This window comes from Lethenteron reissneri, chromosome 5 (genome assembly GCF_015708825.2).
Source record: "Lethenteron reissneri isolate LAM-NWPU_2019-01 chromosome 5, ASM1570882v1, whole genome shotgun sequence".
In the NCBI taxonomy this organism is placed as follows: Eukaryota; Metazoa; Chordata; class Hyperoartia; order Petromyzontiformes; family Petromyzontidae; genus Lethenteron; species Lethenteron reissneri.
The window spans coordinates 4,646,484-4,667,855 of record NC_083783.1 but is presented as its reverse complement, the minus strand read 5'-3'; the positions used below and the strand labels follow the sequence as shown (position 1 = coordinate 4,667,855).

Sequence of the window (21,372 nt, the reverse complement as noted above, 5' to 3'; positions counted from 1 at the left end):
TTCGGAGGAGCTGGAACGCCGCAGATAAGAGATTAGCGGAGAGAAGAGTCGGGACACTTTGGCTGGCGAGTGGATACAGACGACTTCCCCCCTACACTTCACACCCCGCCTGCCTGCCCCCCCCCCCCCCCCAGCCAAAACCCTGCTCCCCCATGGCTCGGAGCTATAATGTCGCTTAATGACTTCCGGTCAGAGCTGAGACGATGAGACGAAAGCCTCGACTCGCCGAGTCTTGCGCAAGGTCGAGCCGCGGTGACCGCGCCAACTTGAAACTGGTCCAGGGTTTGCTGCTGGGGGTGGGTGGGGGGTGGGGTTGGGGGGGGTGGGGGTTGGGGGGGGGATATTTAAGAAAAAGTCTGGCGTCAGAAAAACCCATCGCACTGGCGGATCCACCCAAACAGCAATACGATAAGACGCGAGTTTTACGGAGAGGGGTGAGAGGGGTGAGAGGTAGTGAGAGGGGTGAGAGGGGTGAGTGGGGTGAGTGGGGTGAGAGGGGTGAGAGGGGTGAGTGGGGTGAGAGGAGTGAGAGGGGTGAGAGGGGTGAGAGGTAGTGAGAGGGGTGAGAGGGGTGAGTGGGGTGAGTGGGGTGAGAGGGGTGAGAGGGGTGAGTGGGGTGAGAGGAGTGAGAGGGGTGAGAGGGGTGAGAGGTAGTGAGAGGGGTGAGAGGGGTGAGTGGGGTGAGTGGGGTGAGTGGGGTGAGAGGTAGTGAGTAGGGTGAGAGGAGTGAGTGGGGTGAGTGAGTGGGGTGAGTGGGGTGAGAGGTAGTGAGTGGGGTGAGAGGGGTGAGTGGGGTGAGTGAGTGGGGTGAGAGGGGTGAGTGGGGTGAGAGGGGTGAGTGGGGTGAGAGGGGTGAGAGGTAGTGAGAGGGGTGAGAGGGGTGAGTGGGGTGAAAGGGGTGAAAGGGGTGAGTGGGGTGAGAGGTAGTGAGTGGGGTGAGAGGGGTGAGAGGGGTGAGAGGGGTGAGTGGGGTGAGAGGTAGTGAGTGGGGTGAGAGGGGTGAGAGGGGTGAGAGGAGTGAGATGGGTGAGTGGGGTGAGTGGGGTGAGTGGGGTGAGAGAGGTGAGAGGGGTGAGTGGGGTGAGTGGGGTGAGAGGGGTGAGTGGGGTGAGAGGGGTGAGTGGGGTGAGTGGGGTGAGAGGGGTGAGAGGGGTGAGTGGGGTGAGAGGGGTGAGTGGGGTGAGTGAGTGGGGTGAGTGGGGTGAGAGGGGTGAGAGGTAGTGAGTGGGGTGAGTGGGGTGAGAGGGGTGAGTGGGGTGAGTGGGGTGAGAGGGGTGAGAGGGGTGAGTGGGGTGAGTGGGGTGAATGGGGTGAGAGGGGTGAGTGGGGTGAGAAGGGTGAGTGGGGTGAGTGGGGTGAGTGGGGTGAGAGGGGTGAGTGAGGTGAGTGGGGTGAGAGGGGTGAGTGGGGTGAGAGGGGTGAGTGGGGTGAGAGGGGTGAGTGGGGTGAGTGGGTGAGAGGGGTGAGTGGGGTGAGAGGGGTGAGAGGGGTGAGTGGGGTGAGAGGTAGTGAGTGGGGTGAGAGGGGTGAGAGGGGTGAGAGGGGTGAGTGGGTAGTGAGAGGGGTGAGTGGTAGTGAGTGGGGTGAGTGGGTAGTGAGAGGGGTGTGAGGGGTGAGTGGGTAGTGAGAGGGGTGAGTGGTAGTGAGTGGGGTGAGAGGGTTGAGAGGGTTGAGAGGGGTGAGTGGGGTGAGTGGGGTGAGAGGGGTGAGTGGGGTGAGAGGGGTGAGAGGTAGTGAGTGGGGTGAGAGGGGTGAGAGGGGTGAGAGGGGTGAGTGGGGTGAGAGGTAGTGAGTGGGGTGAGAGGGGTGAGAGGGGTGAGTGGGGTGAGTGGGGTGAGAGGGGTGAGTGGGGTGAGAGGGGTGAGAGGGGTGAGTGGGGTGAGTGGAGTGAGAGGGGAGAGAGGTAGTGAGTGGGGTGAGTGGGGTGAGAGGGTAGTGAGAGGGGTGAGTGGTAGTGATTGGGGTGAGTGGGGTGAGTTGGGTGAGTGGAGTGAGAGGGGTGAGAGGTAGTGAGTGGGGTGAGAGGGGTGAGAGGGGTGAGTGGAGTGAGAGGGGTGAGTGGGGTGAGAGGGGTGAGAGGGTAGTAAGTGGGGTGAGAGGTAGTGAGTGGGGTGAGAGGGGTGAGAGGGGTGAGTGGGTAGTGAGAGGGGTGAGTGGTAGTGAGTGGGGTGAGAGGTAGGTAGTATGGAAGATATTGAAGATCGATCTGGTATTGGATTGTGTGGATTGGAAACCAGTGGAAGGATTGGATTATCGGGGTAGCTGTGTCCTCCTTTACGGGGACTGGTAACACGCTATTGATTTATTGAAGGACGTTTGTCCTGCCACTTATAACTGGAGATCTAAGAGGAGTACAAGGATAAACAATTCACCACAAAGGAAAAACAACAAAGAGTCACCTTAACAGGATGCAAAGTTTGTTTTGACAGAGGCCATAACCTGATCTGGAGAGAAGACAAAAATGTTTAACGGAGCGAACGGGGGGCGGTTGTAATCACTCGGTAGACACACTGATTGACCGACGGATGAATGACAATTTGTTTTCTCAAATAATCATCATCAGCCATGGTCAATCCGCTACTAGATCAAAGCCAGCCACTCCTCACGATCCCACCCGGCACCTGCAGACCAACTGATTTCATTGCTCCATCTCTCTAGGCAGACGTCCGTCATCTCGGACACGTTCCATTGCCCGGCTGCCACTCCGTTATCTTATTTATTTGTTTGATATTCATAGAGCGCCTTCGCTCAAGGCGCTGAACATTGCTTAAAAAGCAGCTCACAAAATCGAGCAATTTAGATGGCAGGGGCAGTGCAAGGGCCGACGAACAAGTGACCACAACAGATGGTACCCCAACATTCCCAGTTTTTCCGCGCGGCGTCTTAAGCAGCGGTCTCCGCACTTAAGACAGCGTATAAATCCAAATTGCCATTGCATAGTCGGGGCTGATCGCTGCTAATGACCGAAGTGATCAGGTCTCCACGGTGAGATGCATCTGTGCCACCGTCCCCATGACTCCTGGGCAGGCAATCTCACGGGGCCGGAGCATGGTCCGCCGGCTATGGATTTTCGCTAACAAGGCGACGTGTGAGATTTTCTCCAAAAGCGCAATTAATTTCGGCCAAGTGAGTTTCGATTGACTCCGTGGAATTTCCACGCATGATGTTTTCGCAACCCTCCCTCCCCGCCTCCCACGAGGTGGTGATACGGTCGAGCGGCAGCGCACTTGCGGAGGTTCGCGGTTCAGTTCCGTGGGCCTCCCCTGGTTAATACTGCGTGTTGCATCAGCCAAAAAAACAACCGCGTCACGTGAACGAAAGTCATACGGCAGAATTGCGTCACAACTAAAGGCGCAGACCCTGCAACGCCAAGCCCCACTATAGTGAGATCTAGAGAACTCCCACCCACGAGAGGGTATCTTGGTCTACTCCTCCACGTTGGCCAGACTTCTTCGGAAGAGCCGGGAGTTACCCGCACTTCCAAACACTCAACCGCACGCGGACATGCCGGTCGACGGTTTGAGACGGCACAGTCGCGCACATCTCCCCAGGTCATCGAGCGTTGCCGCTGGCCACAGCCGCAGGAAGCCCCTCTCCTCACCGGCAAAAGCTCGTGGCGGCCGGCGACGATTGTTCGCGAGCGTGGCAGGCCACTGAGCCCAGCCGGGGACGGATGGCCTCATTTAATCTTGACTCATTATGTTGGCTGGCGGCGGGTGACTTTACACGCGACGGGGATTCACCCTCGCGTCCTCCACCCTCTACTCACACCGCCCACTGCCTCCCCACCCCGCCAATCGTGATGTAATGAATTGTCCCCCGTCGGTGGTCACGGTTACATTCCAGAATAGATTATTTTTCTCTTTCCGCCTCGTTTGTTGCGTCTGGGCTGTCCTCTCCCCCATATGTGTTTGTTTGGACAAGCCTTGATTGCTTATCAACTCTCCACAAGGACGTTTGATGATTTTTGTTTGTGTGTTGTGTGCTAGGACCCATGTTTTAGGCCCTTAACTAAAAACATCTGGCAGTCCAGCAGCGCTGGTTCAAGCAAGCTGATGAGACGCTGAAAGTTGAAACCGGGTCTAGGGTTAGCCAATGCTGCTGAAAAGATGCACTTCCAGGAGGCTGTGCGGCTGACGGGATGTGTGAAATATACTTTCATGTTTTGTGTGACAATACAAATATGGCAAGAAGGTGGAATTCACTTCATTATCCCAACGGATTGACGATAGAGGCTCCTCCCGAGTGCCTTTTCTCCGGGTTTTACAGTTTGCTTCCAAACAAAGCCAAACACTGATCGCTAATGAATTGGGCCAAACATCTCGGCGTGGCAGGACCCTCGCATAAAAAAACACGTCTCGAGACTCAGTTTCATTGGGTAAATACAAGGCATTATGAGTATTCTTACTTGTGTATTCATTTCCACGAGACAAAGAATCCATTCGGAAATCTCGCAGAGCAGCACTACCTACCCCCCCCTCCCCTACCCCACCGCCCCCTCATGTTGGAAAACAGCCCGTGGAAGCATATATCACAGAACTACTTCCTGGACGACTGTGAAAAAGAACCTTCAAAAGAGCTTTAAAACTCATCGGATTTGTCTCCGGCACAAGTAAATATTCTGATTCTTGCGAGGATCATCCCATGTGACCTCTGCCAAGAGACAAGTAGGGGGCAGCAAAATTCCCCGCCACGAACTCGGCGCTTTGCCGGGCGAAAACAAGCCGCCACTCAACCGGCACCGAATGTACAGCGGAGCACGAGGGCGAGAGGCCGAGAGGCAGAGGTCGCAACCGGGTACCCGATACCCGTACCCAACCCGATACCCGGCTACCCGTACCCGGCCGGGTACGGGTAGACCGTGAGTCACTGGTGAGTAACCGTTTGTCACTCTTTTTCCAACGTCTTGTCTCTTCTCACAATTCAAGTTCCTAGAATCAACCCACCCGCGCCTGCAACATGGCTTCATCCCAGAGATCGCAATCGGGTACCCGATACCCGTACCCTACCCGGCCGGGTACGGGTACAGGTACCCGTTTGCGACCCTGGTGAGGCCGGGTACAGGTACGGGTTAGGAATCAAAACCCGTTTGCGACCTCTGCCGAGAGGCCGAGAGGCCGAGAGGGCGACATCGTTGTGGTGAGCACGAGGAAGCCACCGCCACCGCCGCCCCTCCCCTCTCCCAAACATCACGTGGAGGCAGCGACAATCTCCGGGGCAGCCGCGTCTATCTCACGCGCACCGGTGATTCAGGCCCGGTGTCCAAATCCCCCCGGCGCTCACCTGCCGGGCAATTTAACGCGTAAATGAGTGCCAGCGGGGGTTGAAATTGCACCGATTGGTTACGCGGTGAGAGCCGTGCGCACGCCGGCGGGCACGGGGCGCCATCGCCTGCCGGTGACGGACGGCTGGCGCATGGCCGAGCGACGACACGTCAGCTGCTGCTGCTGCCACGTCGCAGACAGCGGAGGCAGTGACAATGGGGGACCGTTCAGCGATTCGTCAGGGCCCGTCTCGCTGCAGGCATCCCGCCCGCTTTCGCTCACTCACCCGATCGTTCACTCGCCGGCTCATTCGTATGCACACTCGCTTGCTCACCCGCTCACTCGCCCGCTCGCTCACCCCCGCACTCGCTCGCTCGCTCACCCACTCGCACACCCACCCGTTCACAATCTCACTCGCACCCTCAGAGGCCCAGTCAATCACCTGCCCGTTCGCAAGCCTTAATCCACCAAAATGCATAAATGGGTGAGGATGATGACTAGAATGGTGATGACGTTCCCCGTTACGACGCAAGGATGATAACATTTTCACTGACAAAGAGGGCTTTAGAAAAAAAAATCCGTTGAGCGCATCAGGAGCTACGCCTCACTGAGGTAAGACGGTGGAAAGGAAGTGGGGGATGACTGGTGAAAGCTAGTCGAGTGAAACCCACCTCACCACAGATCTCATTTCTCGCCTTCACAGACTGTTGGGGCAAGTGCTGTTAGCGAGCACCTACGAAAGCCGGCACAGCACACAAGGGCGTGGGTGGCCAGCACCATGCCTGGCCGTATTTTACTCCTGAATGGCGAATTTAAAATATTATATCAGGTACTCATTTGAGGCTGAGTCAACTTAGGGGAAGACCCAGGACTGGATAAAACGATCATCATTGGTGTTGGCCGTGATCACGTTATAACGATGTAGAAAAAGGTGCCAACATGCTGTCTAGAGAGTTGGAAATACTTTAAATATTTAACAGGAGGCCATAATGGGGAGGGTTCAACAGAACAGGGAGAGAGTTGAGGCACTTGATGAAGAGACGCAGAGTCCCATCACCACCACGACCACCACCATCATCACCTCCACCCTCATCACCACGACCACCACGACCATCACCACCTCCGCCACCACCACCAACACCACCACCACGACTACCTTCATTATCACCACCTCCGCCACCAACAACCGCTGTTCGCCACTAAGTCGTCGTGACGTCACCATGGCGCGTGTGCCAGGCTAGGTGCACCTTGAGAACGAGTGAAGTGTTATGAGTCTTTACTGTAACCGACCCAGAACACAGAGGTATGTCACGGGACAGACCCAGGTGTTATGGGTTGACCAACGAATGACTGACAGATGCCCCGCCTGTGCACCCCACCTCCACCAACACACCACCACCACCTCTACCATCACCGCCGTCTCACCTTCGGGCTCGTCACGTGGCAGGGGCTTGCTCTTGCGTGGCCGCACGAGCTTCCAGGGCGGCACGGGTGGCGAGCGCGGGGGCGGCACGAGCGGGGAGCTGCGAGTGCGGCTCACGTGGAGGAGGTGCGGCCACACGGGGGAGAGGCCGGCCTCACGCAGCTTCTGCGCCGCGTCCGCCTGCGTGTTTGTGTTTGTGTGCGTGTGTGTGTGCGTGTGGGAGCGATAGTGTAGCGGTTAGAGCTCTGCGCTATAAACCCGGCGACCCGGGTTCGATTACCGCTCACGGCCAAGACCATTGACGATTATCTGAACCGGTCCTGGGCCTCCCCTAGGTTGACTCAGCCTCAAATGTACCTGGTGCGGTGTGTAAACATTGCCAACTGGAGAGACAAAGGCGGTCGGGCGTGGTGCTGGCCACTCACCTCCTCGTGTACCGTTCCGGCCTTCATCGGTGCTCGCTAACAGCACTTGCTCCTACAGTCTGTTAAGGCTATATGGGGGATCTTTGTCTTTGTGCGTGTGGGTGGGGGGGGGAGTGGTACAGGAGGGGTCACAGGTAGTGCATTTTCCAGTCATCTCAGTCTGTAAACATCATGGCATCTAGGTGTGTTCCGTGACCTCCTGCCAGCGGGCATTCTTCGACATTTCACGTGGCCGAAAAGTACACATAGCCTGATACAAGCATCGTGGTGACATCTCCACCACTTTGTGGCCAATGGCAGTTGTTGTTATTGTTGGGGGAGCGGTATGCCACACGAGGGGGTGGGTGGCAGACATCAGTGGCGATGTTTACACACCGCACTAGGTACTCATCTGATGCTGAGTGGACCTAGGAGAGCCCCAGGACCGATTCAGATAATCTTCACTGGTGTTGGGCATGAGCCGGAATCGAACTCGGGTTGCCGGGTTTGTAGCGCAGCGTAGCGCTAACCGCTGCACTAGCGCCCCCCCGCAACATACATACATACACACACACGTGTAATGGGTTCAATTTAGGCGCACACACTTCTTGGGAGGCAACACTCATTTATTAATGAACACAACAGTTACTCAACAGTTGTTCTTACTCTACACATAGGGTGGTGACCACCGACCCACCCTAGCTAACACACACTTGTCTCTTAGCTACTCCCGCGTGACCCTGCCAGGTGGCTGCTGGCAGTCCGCTCACTGTAGGCCTTCTCTTCTTGGCATCTTCACGAGGCGTCTTCATTCTTTGCAGGAACAGCCCCGAACCTCCTGAGGAGGCCGCTTATATGGGCCCCACCCCGGCCACGCCTCCCGAGTCTAGAACCGGCCCTGACAGTCATTCTGACCTCCAGCCGGGATGACGTCATGTGTGTGTAGGCCCACGTGGTAGTAACGCTCACCCACATGGTGACGTCACACGTGTGCACACAGTAGTGATGCTACAATCACTACACATGCACACTGACACTCACCATCCTGCCCAGCACAGAGAAACTTTCGCTGCCGCTGGCTGGACACCTGTAGCTCGCGAACACCACCACCTCCGGCTTGTCGGGCACCGTCCCAAAGTTAGCGCTCAATCTCTCTGGAGGGAAACGGTCAGTCATTCGGAGAGTCAGAAAATCAGTCGGTCAGGCAGATGGACAGATAGATAAGCCACAGGCTTGCGAGAGTCAGGTAATACGTCGGTGTGAAAGTTAGATAATCCGTAAAACGGTCAGCCAGCGACACGTTTAGAAACAAGCATTGAGATTATATTATTTTGCTGCTAAAAATTTCGACGTGATAAGCCACTTTGTTGGGCTATCATTTGTGGCCAGGTTGCTAGATCTGAAAAATAAGTGAATAGGTGAGTGGGCTTTACCTGGTAAGATGAAAAGTTTATTTTTATCTAAGTGATTTGTTTAACATTCCTATACTTTGCACTCCTATTGTGTGTTTGTATTGTTTGTTGTTGTAACGTTCATCATCAGATTACTCCTGCAGTCTGAATACATATTCCCATTCAGTTAGAGAGTCAGGCAATCAGGCACGCAAATAAACTATTTTCATATTACCATGCACGGCTCACTGAGCTATGTAGCTCAAATCTTGTCATCAAAAGTTAGTCTACTTCCTGTTGTCCAATAAATTCAAAATTTTGCACACCTACTCAGATCCGGTGACAATGCATGCCTGTATCAAAATCGGCATCACTTAATCAATTAATTGGCTCTTTTAAAGCAATTAACATTTTGTATGGACGGTTTATTCATTAAATATTTATGTGGGTAGGTCAACAACGCCGCGGTCCCTAAACTCTGTAATCGCCTCGCCCAAGAAGCAGGTGCCGCATGTCTCAGGCGCATCATTGACAAACTTCTCGACCGTGAGTTAAACGAAATTGTTAATAAAACCGTTGATTTTTTAAAACTTTTTTAAAGGAGTTTATTCAGAAGCGACCTGGCCACAAATGATTGCTCAACGAAGCGGCTCATCACGTGGAAATGTACAGCAGCCAAACTCTCGTGATGTTGATTCTGAATGTGGAGGGAACAAACCAGAGGAGCCGTAGAAAAAAATCCACATGACCATGGGGAGAACATGCAAAACTGCAAATATACAGCAGCAGGCGTCAGGGTCGGGATCGAACCCACGACCTCCTGTATACCAGGCGAGAGAGATAACATCTTGCCACCAAGGCCCAAAGGCCCAAAACGTCGGGGTGACTCACAACGAACGGCACTCTCTCCGTTGTAAGCGACGAGAGTCTACGTGGTTTCTCGAATCAAATTGAAGAGCGGGGAGTGGCCAATGTGCATGCGCACGTGTATTTTGCCGGACGGCGCGATCCGATTATAGATACCCCATTAAAACAGCAGGGAGAAAAGAGGAATGGAAACAGTGCATTATGTCACGGCCCCCCACCCCCGCCCCCCCCGACCCACCCCCACACGTCTGCCACCAATTCCAATACGATGACTTATTCTATCTCTTCATGCCTCTCCTCTGTAAGATACGAAGCGATCGCCTTCACAATGATCAATCGGCCATTTTAAAAAATATAAAAATAAGAGGGGCCATTTAGAAATCGGCGGAGTATCTGTAAATGGATCGCCCTGTACGTACGCGTTATTTACATGCCGGCGATCCCGGGTCATGGTGCGGCGCGCGGCGGGAGAGGCACCTCTGATTAACACGGTTGGTTACGTACGACGATGTGAATGAAGTTGAGCGTACAACGTCAAGTTCATGAATAGGTTTTTACCCTTCCTGGCAAACAAAACAGTTGTCAAGATATTCTTGGTTCCTTCGGTAAAGTCACGTAGATGGGAGGAAAAAAAAACAATAATAAAATAATAGGTGTCAAGATGTTTGCAAGGAAATAATGAGCGCGTTAACCACACGTACTCATGGCAAACAGACAAACATGCAAACACGACACGAACAAGCTACCACCTTCAGGCACTGGCGACACAGATTCCGAAGGAGCGGCCTTCCTCTTGTCCTTCTCCAGCTCCTTCCCTTTCCGTCGGCCGCCCTCCTTCCCATCCATCCTGTCTGCGGAAGCGACAGCGAGCACCGGGTCACCTGGTGGGGGGGGTTCCCTCCGCTCTCTTCCACTACACCCCCCCCCCCCGCCCCCCCCAACAGATTCGGCCTCGCAGACAACGACGGCCGTGGCCGGTCCGGCGCCGGCAACGTTCGCCGCTCGGTGCAGAGGTTCGCGGTTTGAATCCTGTGGGCCGCCCTGATTAATACTGTGTATTAACGTAATGAGTTACTGCGGTTCTCATTAAAGGTTTCCCCTGTGTCACGAATGAGCGTCGCATCCCTGACAACAAAAATAATACCACCCACGCGCCGTCTCCTGCTTGAGCGCACGTTAAAAGCTCCCGCGGCGCCATCCGAAAAGAGTAGGCTTGGCATGACGGGCCCAATGGGTCAAATCTGAACAATTACACACACCGCAAATTACTCAAATTGGGATAACACGGTGCAGCAACGTCGTCCCCTGCTGTGAAACTACAATTGTGTCCGTGACACGCAGCACGTATGAATGTTAAACTTCTTTCGCGCCTTACGTAGTCACCCGTGCTAATCGGAGGAGCGGGCGAAGGACAACAAACTAAACACAGCAGCGCCTTCATTCGTGATAGCACTCGAGACAGATATGAATGGCACGGCAACAGAATGCGCGTACACGTTTCATCCTGTGATAAACAGCCTGTGCACAGACTGCAATTTTAAATATGATAATAAATAATAGTCTCATTGCCGTATTTCGAGATTATTTATGAGCATTTTTTTTGACAATCTGCTGCATGCACAGCCCACTGCTGCAGCGTTTTCTCTTTAAAATAAAAAAATAAAACGCACCTAGAATCCACAGCGCAATCATCGGCTGCGACTGACAAAACTCAGCAGGACCCTCCTGAAAAAGAGTCATGAGGCTCTGCGAGGCTGGGCAAACACGCACAACGATAACTTACGGCTGTCACTTCCGATCCGCTGAAAATCATCGTCGCCATTCATTACTCATCCTGCGCCTCTCACGCTGCGCATCTCGCAGCAGGGGGCCCTGGGGCCCACGATGACAAGCGGCTAGCAGCAGAAACATTTCTTGAATCGAGATAATGACACGCGGGGAACCATCGCGAAGGAAGCGACCGCGAGCCGCACTTGCGCGCGCTCCAACTCGGAACGAAACGACGACGCTCAGCCCCCTCCATCCCGCACCCACCGGCTGGCGTCCCACGCTCGGCGGCCTTGGGGGGCCCCTCCTTCCTGCAGTCCTTGCCGGGCGCCGTCGCGGGGGGCTCCGCCGCGGGGTTGGGGGGACCGGGATCCGCCGCCGCCGCGGCCGGCGGGGGCTCTTCGACCGCCGGCTCCACCGGGACCCCCGGGGTCGCGTGCTCCTCTGGGCGAGCCCCCTCTCCGTCCTCCGGGGGCAGGCGGAATTCGGGCAGCAGCTCCCGCAGCAGGCCCCAAACGTGGGCAGCGTGGGCAACCCTGGGGCGGGAGGGCGGGTGGGCGGGCGGGCACAAAGGCAAGAGGCAGACTCGGTTAGACGGACGGGCAAACAGACGGTCGGACAATAAACGATGAAAGAAATCAGCCAGCAATGCAGTAAGTCAGTTGGGCCAATGAGGCAATTAGTCACGTGAGCAATCAGTCAGAAAGTCAGACAATCAGGCACGCAGTGAGCCAGTCAGAGAGTAAGACAATTAGGTCATCAGTCAGACAAACATTAAGTTGGTTATTCAGTCAAATATTTAGTCAATCAGTCCGTTAATTAAGGAGGCAATTATTTCACCTGAGGGTTCAGCAAGCTAGGCAAATTAGTCTGTGGATAAAATAATCAAGCAGCCAGTACTGAAGTCAATCAGTCAGCTGGTTGTTAATTTGTTAAGTCAGTCAGTTGCTGAATCAGTCAGTTAATCAGTGAGTCAACCAGTAAGATAGACATTATATCAGTCAGTCAGCCGTTCGGTCAAATCATTCACTCACATTTCCATCACTAAAAGCACTCAGTTTGCATTATAATTGGCAGTGAACATCGCTTTTAAATCTGTACCAGGACACGAGCGCTGTTGTTGCTGTCCTTGTTGTTGTTGTGATGCTGGGCAGACACAACGTGTGCCAAGTTACACTGATTACCCCTGATTGGTGCTCGCAGGCTCCTCCGCGAGATGTAAATATAGCCTTAAATGTCAGCGCACACCACGCTCGTGAGTTTGTGCCACCGTGCAAATGGCATGGGAAATTGCCCAGTGAGCCCAGACGGATGGAGCTAAAGCGTCAACCGTTTCAACCTTGTTTGGAAGGCATTCACAGGAAGGACGAAAGGTGGCCGAGTGGCTCAAAGGTCAGAGGCGTTGAGCCGGCAACGCAGAGACCCTGGGTTTGAATCCGAGTTTTGAGCCACTGCCCGTGATTCAAACCGGTTGCCCTCAAGTATAACTGAGTTGATGAGCTTAGACTAATCACCAATGACTGTGTCATTTTATTCATTTCCAGCGATGATCCTGGATCAATATAATTTTATACATTGCCCTCGATGGATGAATGAGTGAGTGGGTGAGTAGCTGAGTGAGTAAGTGGCTGAGTGAGCTGGTGAGTGAGCGAGCGAGCGAGCGAACAAGTAATTGAGCAACTGAGTGGTTTTATTGAGCAGCTAAGTGAGTGAGTGGCCGTGTGTGTGTGGCTGAATTAGTGAGTGAGCGAATGAGTGAGCGAGTGAGCGGGGTGAGTGACGGACCCATGCACACGCAGTGTCCTGCGGCTGTCACTCACCGTAGAGGGATGACTTCAGGGATCCAGCCGGTGAGGCAGTGCAGCACCGTAAACTCTCCCAGCTCGCCGTGGCCACTCCGCCCCACACAGCTAACACACAGACAAAGACAATGATTGCTGTGGTGGTGAGATGTTAACTACCTAACCTGGCATACAGGAGGTCGTTGGTTTCAATCCCGACCCTGACGCCTGCTGTATAGGGTAAACCACGGTGGCGAGATGTTAACTACTTCATCCGGTATATCCTCCTGTCGTTGGGGTCGATCCCGATCCTGACGTCTGCTGTGTATTTGGAGTTTGCATGTTCTCCCAATGGTCGTGTGGAATTGTCTTCATGTCCTCCGGTTTTAACCCTCCACATTTAGAATCAACATGCGTTTAGAGCATTTGACTGCAGTGAATTTCAACATTGATAACCCACTTGTGACTTACAGTGAGGGAAAAAAAGTATTTTATCCCCTGCTGATTTTGTACGTTTGCCCACTGATGACATGGCACACAAGGGGGTCGGTGGCCAGCACCACGCCCAGCCGCCTTTGTCTCCCTCGTGGCGATGTTTTACACACCGCACCAGGTAGTTAATTTGAGGCTGAGTCGACCTAGGGGAGGCCCAGATAATCGTCACTGGTGTTGGCCGTGAGCAGAAATCGAACCCGGGTCGCCAGGTTCGCAGCGCAGCGCGCTAACCGCTGCACCACCGCTCCCCCACACGTGTGTACACAGACGCAACAACACACTGTTCTGTTTTGCTCCGATGAAACGAAGCTCGCTTTCCCGTATTTTTTTTAAGGGGGGGGAGAGAAAAGCGACGCGTTTATTCATTGGGAAACTGCAAATGGAGCGTGAGCTTCAGAGCGATGGTTCACCAAACTTTCATTTCTGGAGGCTGCCACTAACCTCAGAGACGACCTCCTCAAGGTCACGTCCCTGCACGGCGCTCGTGCACACGCGCAAACAAAGACACACAAGGATACACGCACGCGCGCGCGCACAAACAAAGATCCCCCGTATAGCCTTAACAGACTGTAGGGGCAAGTGCTGTTAGCGAGCACCTATGAAGGCCGGAACGGTACACGAGGGGGTGGATGAGTCAGCACCACGCCCGACCGCCTTTGTCTCCCCAGTGGCAATGTTTACACACCACACCAGGGTACTCATTTAAGGCTGAGTCGACCTAGGGGAGGCCCAGGACCGGTTCAGATAATCGTCACTGGTGTTGGCCGTGAGCGGGAATCGAAACCGGGTCGCCAGGTTCATAGCGCAGCGTGCTAACCGCTACACTACCGCTCCCCACACAAACAAAGACACACGCGCACACACAAGCACAGAACGCACACGCACATCCGTCGTCCGCGTGGGCTCTTTCATCATCGTTTACCTAATTTCCCACGGAACAGACAGCGCCAGTTATCTCCAGTTGCCCCGATTCAGCCCGACTTTGGGTCAGATCTCTCTACCCCGAATTCGAGCCGAAGGGGCGACTGGAGTTGGCTGAAATTAAAAAGAGGTGGGCGCTTCTACAGCGCTCCCACGGACTAGAGCCATCAGGTGAGTCAGGGGCGACACTGGGCGCCACGCAGAGGTCGCAACCGGGTACCCGATACCCGTACCCTACCCGATACCCGGCTACCCGTACCCGGCCGGGTACGGGTAGAGATCAAACATTGAATTTATGAACTTCTTTCGCACCATATGTAGCCAACCATGCTAATCAGAGGGAAAGACAACAAACTGAACACAACAAGTCGTTGCAAAGAAAGAGTTGATAATTGGTTCTTTACCCTTCTATCTGGCAACAAAACTGACACCTTTTTGCAAGGAGTCATGTTTGCATAGACCGCAATACCTGCAGTCATAAATACAAACAAAGACATAACTCTGATAATGTGCACTGTCCCTGAAGTTGATTGGTCCACACCCGAGACAGCTTTCCTTCGAGCCTAGTCTCATATGGGTTGGACCAGATGACGCCAAAAGGCGCACAACTCAAGGACAATGCACCATCAGAGTATGAGAGCTCGGGGCAAGCATCTACACTATGGGGACCTCATTTGCCAGTAAAAATATGATAATTGGTTCTTTACCCTTCTATCTGGCAACAAAACTGACACCTTTTTGCAAGGAGTCATGTTTGCATAGACCACAATACCTGCAGTCATAAATACAAACAAAAAGGTGTCAGTTTTGTTGCCAGATAGAAGGGTAAAGAACCAATTATCATATTTTTACTGGCAAATGAGGTCCCCATAGTGTAGATGCTTGCCCCGAGCTCTCATACTCTGATGGTGCATTGTCCTTGAGTTGTGCGCCTTTTGGCGTCATCTGGTCCAACCCATATGAGACTAGGCTCGAAGGAAAGCTGTCTCGGGTGTGGACCAATCAACTTCAGGGACAGTGCACATTATCAGAGTTATGTCTTTTGTTTGTATTTATGACTGCAGGTATTGCGGTCTATGCAAACATGACTCCTTGCAAAAAGGTGTCAGTTTTGTTGCCAGATAGAAGGGTAAAGAACCAATTATCATATTTTTACTGGCAAATGAGGTCCCCATAGTGTAGATGCTTGCCCCGAGCTCTCATACTCTGATGGTGCATTGTCCTTGAGTTGTGCGCCTTTTGGCGTCATCTGGTCCAACCCATATGAGACTAGGCTCGAAGGAAAGCTGTCTCGGGTGTGGACCAATCAACTTCAGGGACAGTGCACATTATCAGAGTTATGTCTTTTGTTTGTATTTATGACTGCAGGTATTGCGGTCTATGCAAACATGACTCCTTGCAAAAAGGTGTCAGTTTTGTTGCCAGATAGAAGGGTAAAGAACCAATTATCATATTTTTACTGGCAAATGAGGTCCCCATAGTAAAGAAAGAGTTTTCAATCTAGATTCTTTAAAAGTCCATAGCTCCAGGGACTTCCTAATATCGGAAGGAAGAGCGTTCCAGACGGCCGCAGGTGCGCATCTGAAAGCACGCGATGCAGTGACCGTCTTTGTTCGATGGTTAGCCAAAAGCCGGTGCTGCGAGGATGACCGGAGTTTCCATCATGACTTATGCTCTTCAACAACGTAAAAGTGCGCTTGTGCACAGGAAACAGTTGAATAGTTCTAACCCCACATTTAATTCCCCAAACTTTCTCTGCCTCAGATACGAATGGCGGTGAAATTCCTCCTGTTGCAATCACAGCGACTGGGACCCAGGAAGACATCAGAATTGGGATTACCGCCTGACATGTCTTCACAAGAGCAAACCTTCCCACAATGCACTGTGCCAGCAACATTTTCACCATTTTACTTCGAATGTAAAGGAGTGCATTTAGGCGCAATGCATTTGTGATTATTGACGGGTTTGTGATTGTTAAAATGGTGTTCATACTCTTTGGTTCTTTCGGTAAAGATACGTAGGTATAAAATAAAATAAATCACGACGTTTCGGGCGCAACACAAGCATCCGTCATCAGGTGGGAAAGCATGGTTTGCTGCTGAGGCAGATTTATTTTATACCTATGTGACTTTACCGAAATAACCAAAGAGTATGGATTCCTGCAGTCATGAAAGCTTCAAATCAAAATGGTGTTTGCCTGTGATTAAATAGCTATTGTTAGATAATTGTTCACAGACCAATTTATAAAACTGAGTTATCAGAATTTCTTTTCTAAAAATGTAATTCTCATCAGGCCCCATGGTGTAAACCAGTGCAGTGTACAACACTTATCATCTACTCCGTCTTTATTCTCACCTAGCTATTCACGTGTTATGGAGAAAGGTCATTACCAAAAACGTTGCCTTTTTTCATTTTAAAGCCACAGTGTTGCCGAGTGTGTTGAGTTTTTAGATAGATTAGAAAAACGCAGCAGCAGACAGCAGGCAGAGGGCGATGACAGCTTTCAGGATGATCCGTACCTCCCCCTCGCCCTGATGCTGCGTTTCCACCGTCGTTAGAAGCCAGACCTGAGCCTTGCCAGGCTCTTCCAGGAGCGTGGCTCACTACCCGTGCCAATGGTGCAGGAGCCAGACGGCTCCTTGATGTTAGAACCCTTCCCTCCGTGCCACCACCACCCGCTCTCCCTCAATATGACTCGTTCTTATTAACTAGGCTCACCCGTATGGTTGCGTTATGTTATGCTACCCCAAGCCAAAAAACTATTATCTTTGTAATTTCCCACTATTTTATTTTTAATGAAAACACGGCCCTCAATTTTGACCTATGCGAAAGACGCTATTGACCTGTGTCATTATTCCATTGACCCCGTGACAACATGACTGGTTCCAAAGGGCAGCCTGGGAAAATGCACGCGACTCCCATATGGAAGGGAGCCACGTGGCCCCTTGGAACTGGTTTCAACCGGTATGGCTGCCAACGGGAACCCTGGGCCGAGTCCTTTTGCCCGATTCATGAACCAGTCCGGGCCTCCTTTTAAGGTGGTCATCGGAACGTGGCATTTTGTTTCTCTCTGCCTTCATATGCACGTTTAGCAGCACACCAACCCAACGCTGTACACTGCCACAATCGGTTAATCAATTAACACATGTTCTGTGACAGTAAAGTCACCTTGTTCGCATTTCGCCTTAGTGAATTCTAATAATCAAATCTCATGGTCCTAGCTTAAAGGAAGCGAGCAGTTTCAGAAGGGGAAAAAAAACCTTTGAAACAAGAAAAAAGGCCTGAGATTGGTCAATGACATCATTCCACAGGGACAGGATCTGACAGCTGTCACGAAGACAAATATCCCTCCATGGAACCGCCACAGATAACACTGGTCAAAAAAAAAAATTCTGGCCTGGACTTTTGCAGCTGTTCTAGACTAATTTCAGGGTGCTGATTCCAAATCTGATCTCAGATTTGCTCTATCACATCTAATTTTTATGCTATCGGCATACCCCATTTTAATTGATTTTACCCGAATTTAACTCTGTCACTTATCATTGCAAGTTGTTGCGAGTCAGTGACTGCTTTAGTGTTAAAATATGGTGCTGTATTTTTAGGAGTGTGTGTTTATAATATCATTTTATGTAGATATCCACATTTATTTACTATTTTTCTTCTGCAGTTTTTATTGAAAATGCAATATTTGATATCTCAAAAACCTGATGTGATAGACAAAACTGATGCCAGATTTGGAATCAGCACCCCAAAATTGGAATACCTTATGCCAGAAAAAGTGTGTTGACCAGTGTTATTGGGGCAAGTGTTGTTGGCGAGCTCCTATGAAGGCTGGCACGGTGTGGCCAGAGCCACGCCCAGCCACCTTTGTCTCACCAGTGTGGACCTAGGAGAGACTCAGTATCGGTTCGATTGTCATTTGTCACTGATGTTGGCCGTGGCCGGGAATTGCGCAATGCGCTAAGCACTGCGCCACCACTCCCCATACACCCTGTCACAGACAGACAGATACGTGCAAAGCCTTAACAGACTGATGTGGCAAGTGCTGTTAGCGAGCACCTATGAAGGCTGCCACTGCACACGAGGGGAGGCCCAGGACAGGTTCAGATCATCGTCACTGATGTTGGCCGTGAACGGAAATTGAACCCGGGTCGCTGGGTTCCTAATGCAGCTTTCTAACCGCTCCCCACATACATACGCACGGGCACAAACAAGTGTGCGCACGTTAACACGTGTACACATATCCCACAACAACATAGCCAGTGGAAATGCACTAAGTGCTGTGACATCAGCGAGCCACTTTTGCTAGGCTAAGTGCACTCTGAGACCACATGGGTGGGGAAGGGTCACAAGACAGGCAGAGATATCATGGGCTGCCAGGCAAAGATTCCCCGTGTAGCCCCTTACAGGCTGTTTGGGCAAGTGCTGATCACGAGCACCTATTTAATGGCGGTATAGTGCCTGGCCACCTTTGTTTCTGCGGTGTAGATTATTACATATATTGCCAGGTACTCATTTGAGGCTTAGTCGACCTAGTGGAGGCTCAGGACCGGTTCAGATAATCGTCACGGGTGTTCGCCATGAGCGGGAATCGAAGCCGGATCGCCGGATTCATAGCGCAGCGCGCTAACGGCGACACTACCGCTCCACGCACAAGCTAACGCACGCACACACGCACACACATGCACATGTATGTAACAGCAGCGATGTTAAAACACCTCGTGTCCCAACAGACCCTGCCCCAATCCACACACGACCAGCACCCACCACAGATGTGCGAGCGACGAGACGCGCGTGCATGCCAGCCGCCACTCTCCTACAGACTCTGACAACAGCAGGAACAGTCTGTTTCTAGATTTGAAGCTTTCGTGACTGCAATGATTCACATTTGATACAGCTGTCGCTTGATACAGCTATCGTGCTGTGACGGTTCCACCTGAAGACGGAAGCTTGTGTTGCCTCCGAAACGTCGTGATTTTAATTTAATTTTTATTTTACTTTTATAAATTTTTATTTTTTACCTACGTGACTTTACCGAAAAAACCTAAGAATAGGAACAGTCTACCCAATTCGCCGATGTGGGTGATGATACTGAGCCATATCAAACCAGCTCTAACCATCTCATGCCACTCACGCCATCTCAGACCATCCAATAGTCTCCACCTCATCCTCAGTTCGTACGTCTTCGAAACCAGACGTCGAATCACTGCATGGGTTCGGCTGCTCGTATTTTCTTTCTCCACCAGCTCCTATTGTCTGCCTGTATGTGTGTGTGTTGAACTTCTTTAGCACCATACCATACGTAGCCAAACCGTGCTAATCGCAGGTGCACCGTCCTCATGCACCCTCTCACCTCACCCTCGATCTGCCGCTACTCCTGTAACCGGTGGCATCTCCACAGCACGTCATTTTTGATTGGCCTTTCCTACAAGCACACATGGCCAGACCTGAGAACAGACGGTGGTTCTTCAGGCGCATCGGCAACACTTCCTCCACCATCTACGCCATCGGCTGCCATTCCAAGCGATGTCGACCGCTCGCGGTCCCTTGCAGCGCCTGTCCCCATCTCACCGAGACAAAACCGCGTGCCACCAACGCGGGCCTGCGAAGAACGATCGGCTGGGAGATTGTCCGTACATATGTAATGAGAGCCTATGTCCGGCTCACGTGGTGATCGGCTCTGCCGGTCCTGCTCTACAGCCAATGGGGGGAGAGCCTGGGAGCATGGCCCTGGCGTGATCGAGAGATGTCAGCTAGGTGATTGGTTCTGCTGGTCTTGGCCTCAGCCAATGGGAAGACAAGTCAGGGGCGTGGTCCCGGGAGTTGATGGGGAATCTGGAACATTCAGCACAGGCTATTAAGGATTGGCTGGAGCGTACCACGTGACCCAGGCATTAAATAAGGGAAGAGCCGAGTGACACGTGATCAGACGAGGAACGAAGAGAGAGAGTGGGGCCACGCGCGAGCGGGGCTCCGAGTGCCACGTGGCGGTGCGTCTCTTGCGATCTGTCTGCCCACTTCCCGTTGCCTGCCAGCAACGGGGAGTGCTTGTGAACTGAAATAAGTAAATAAAAGGACCGATTCCACAAGCCGTCTCCAAGAGTATTATTACACATACATGGGGTGGTAGAGGTGACTGCGTGCCTTTGCGGGGTGTCAGAAGACCCTGCCCAGCCAGCACCGCTGAGATCCTGGGTCCGGATCCAGGTCTCGGCCGCCCAGACACAGTTCGCGGCTAAATGCTCGCCATGACCGTGAGCAGAATTCAGGTCCCCAGCTTTCTAGCGGAATACGCTAAACCGCTGCTTAATAGTAGGTTATCTCGTACTGGTAGGAACCTCCTGGTTACATAAGCCCACAGGGGATTATTATGTCTGTCCGTCGTGCATCCAAAAATGGGAGGGGTGGGGCTGGGTGGGGAGGGGCTGGGTGGGGAAGGAGGGGAGGGTGGGGAGGGGCTGGGTGGGGCTGGGTGGGGGTGGGAGGGGTGGGGCTGGGTGGGGAGGGGCTGGTCACCCCGTGATGCCCTTATAAAACTCAACGTTTAACCTACTCACGCCGGCTTGTGCCCGCCCTCACAGTCGGCCATATTTGCGGAATACACCACGCCGCCGTTGACCCTGGCCATTGACCGTGCAACCCAACGTTCCTACCAGCTCCCTCCGCAGGACAATGTGTTTATACTTTCCCGCAGTGATATATGACAGGGATGCTGCTACCCTGGTGTAATGGTTAACCTTTAGTAGGCCAAGGAATGGGTTCTCTTGGAGCTCCCCCTAGTGGAAGTTCTATCCTCCGCCAGCGGTGGGGTAATAAAAAAAAAAGTTCGGGGCTACATCTTGAAAAAAAAAACATAACCAAATGGCTTCATCGTTACACGGAGGAGGGGGCTTCAGGGAGAAAGGACTGAGGCTGACCGGGCTGGTGGCAGCGGCGGTGGTGCCGTGAGCGATAGATCCGTCCGGCGTTTCGGTGGAGTCGGGGGTGCCCCCCCCCTCCTTACCACCACCCCCCAGGGCTCCACGTGAGTTACGCTGATGCGAGTTAAGTGATGGAGGA

General features: G+C 52.6%; 1 protein-coding gene across 1 annotated transcript in view; it reads right to left on the bottom strand.

Annotated features, from left to right (window-relative positions):
- LOC133351415 (androglobin-like) overlaps positions 1–21,372 on the bottom strand; it is a 120,537-nt gene that overhangs the window by 35,663 nt on the left and 63,502 nt on the right. Inside the window, exons 8-12 of the mRNA XM_061566615.1 lie at positions 12,937–13,026; positions 11,384–11,652; positions 10,099–10,200; positions 8,133–8,245; positions 6,690–6,867 (exon numbers count right to left, since the gene is read on the bottom strand). Coding sequence (XP_061422599.1) covers positions 6,690–6,867; positions 8,133–8,245; positions 10,099–10,200; positions 11,384–11,652; positions 12,937–13,026 — 752 coding nt within the window. The remainder of the gene's footprint in view (positions 1–6,689; positions 6,868–8,132; positions 8,246–10,098; positions 10,201–11,383; positions 11,653–12,936; positions 13,027–21,372) is intronic.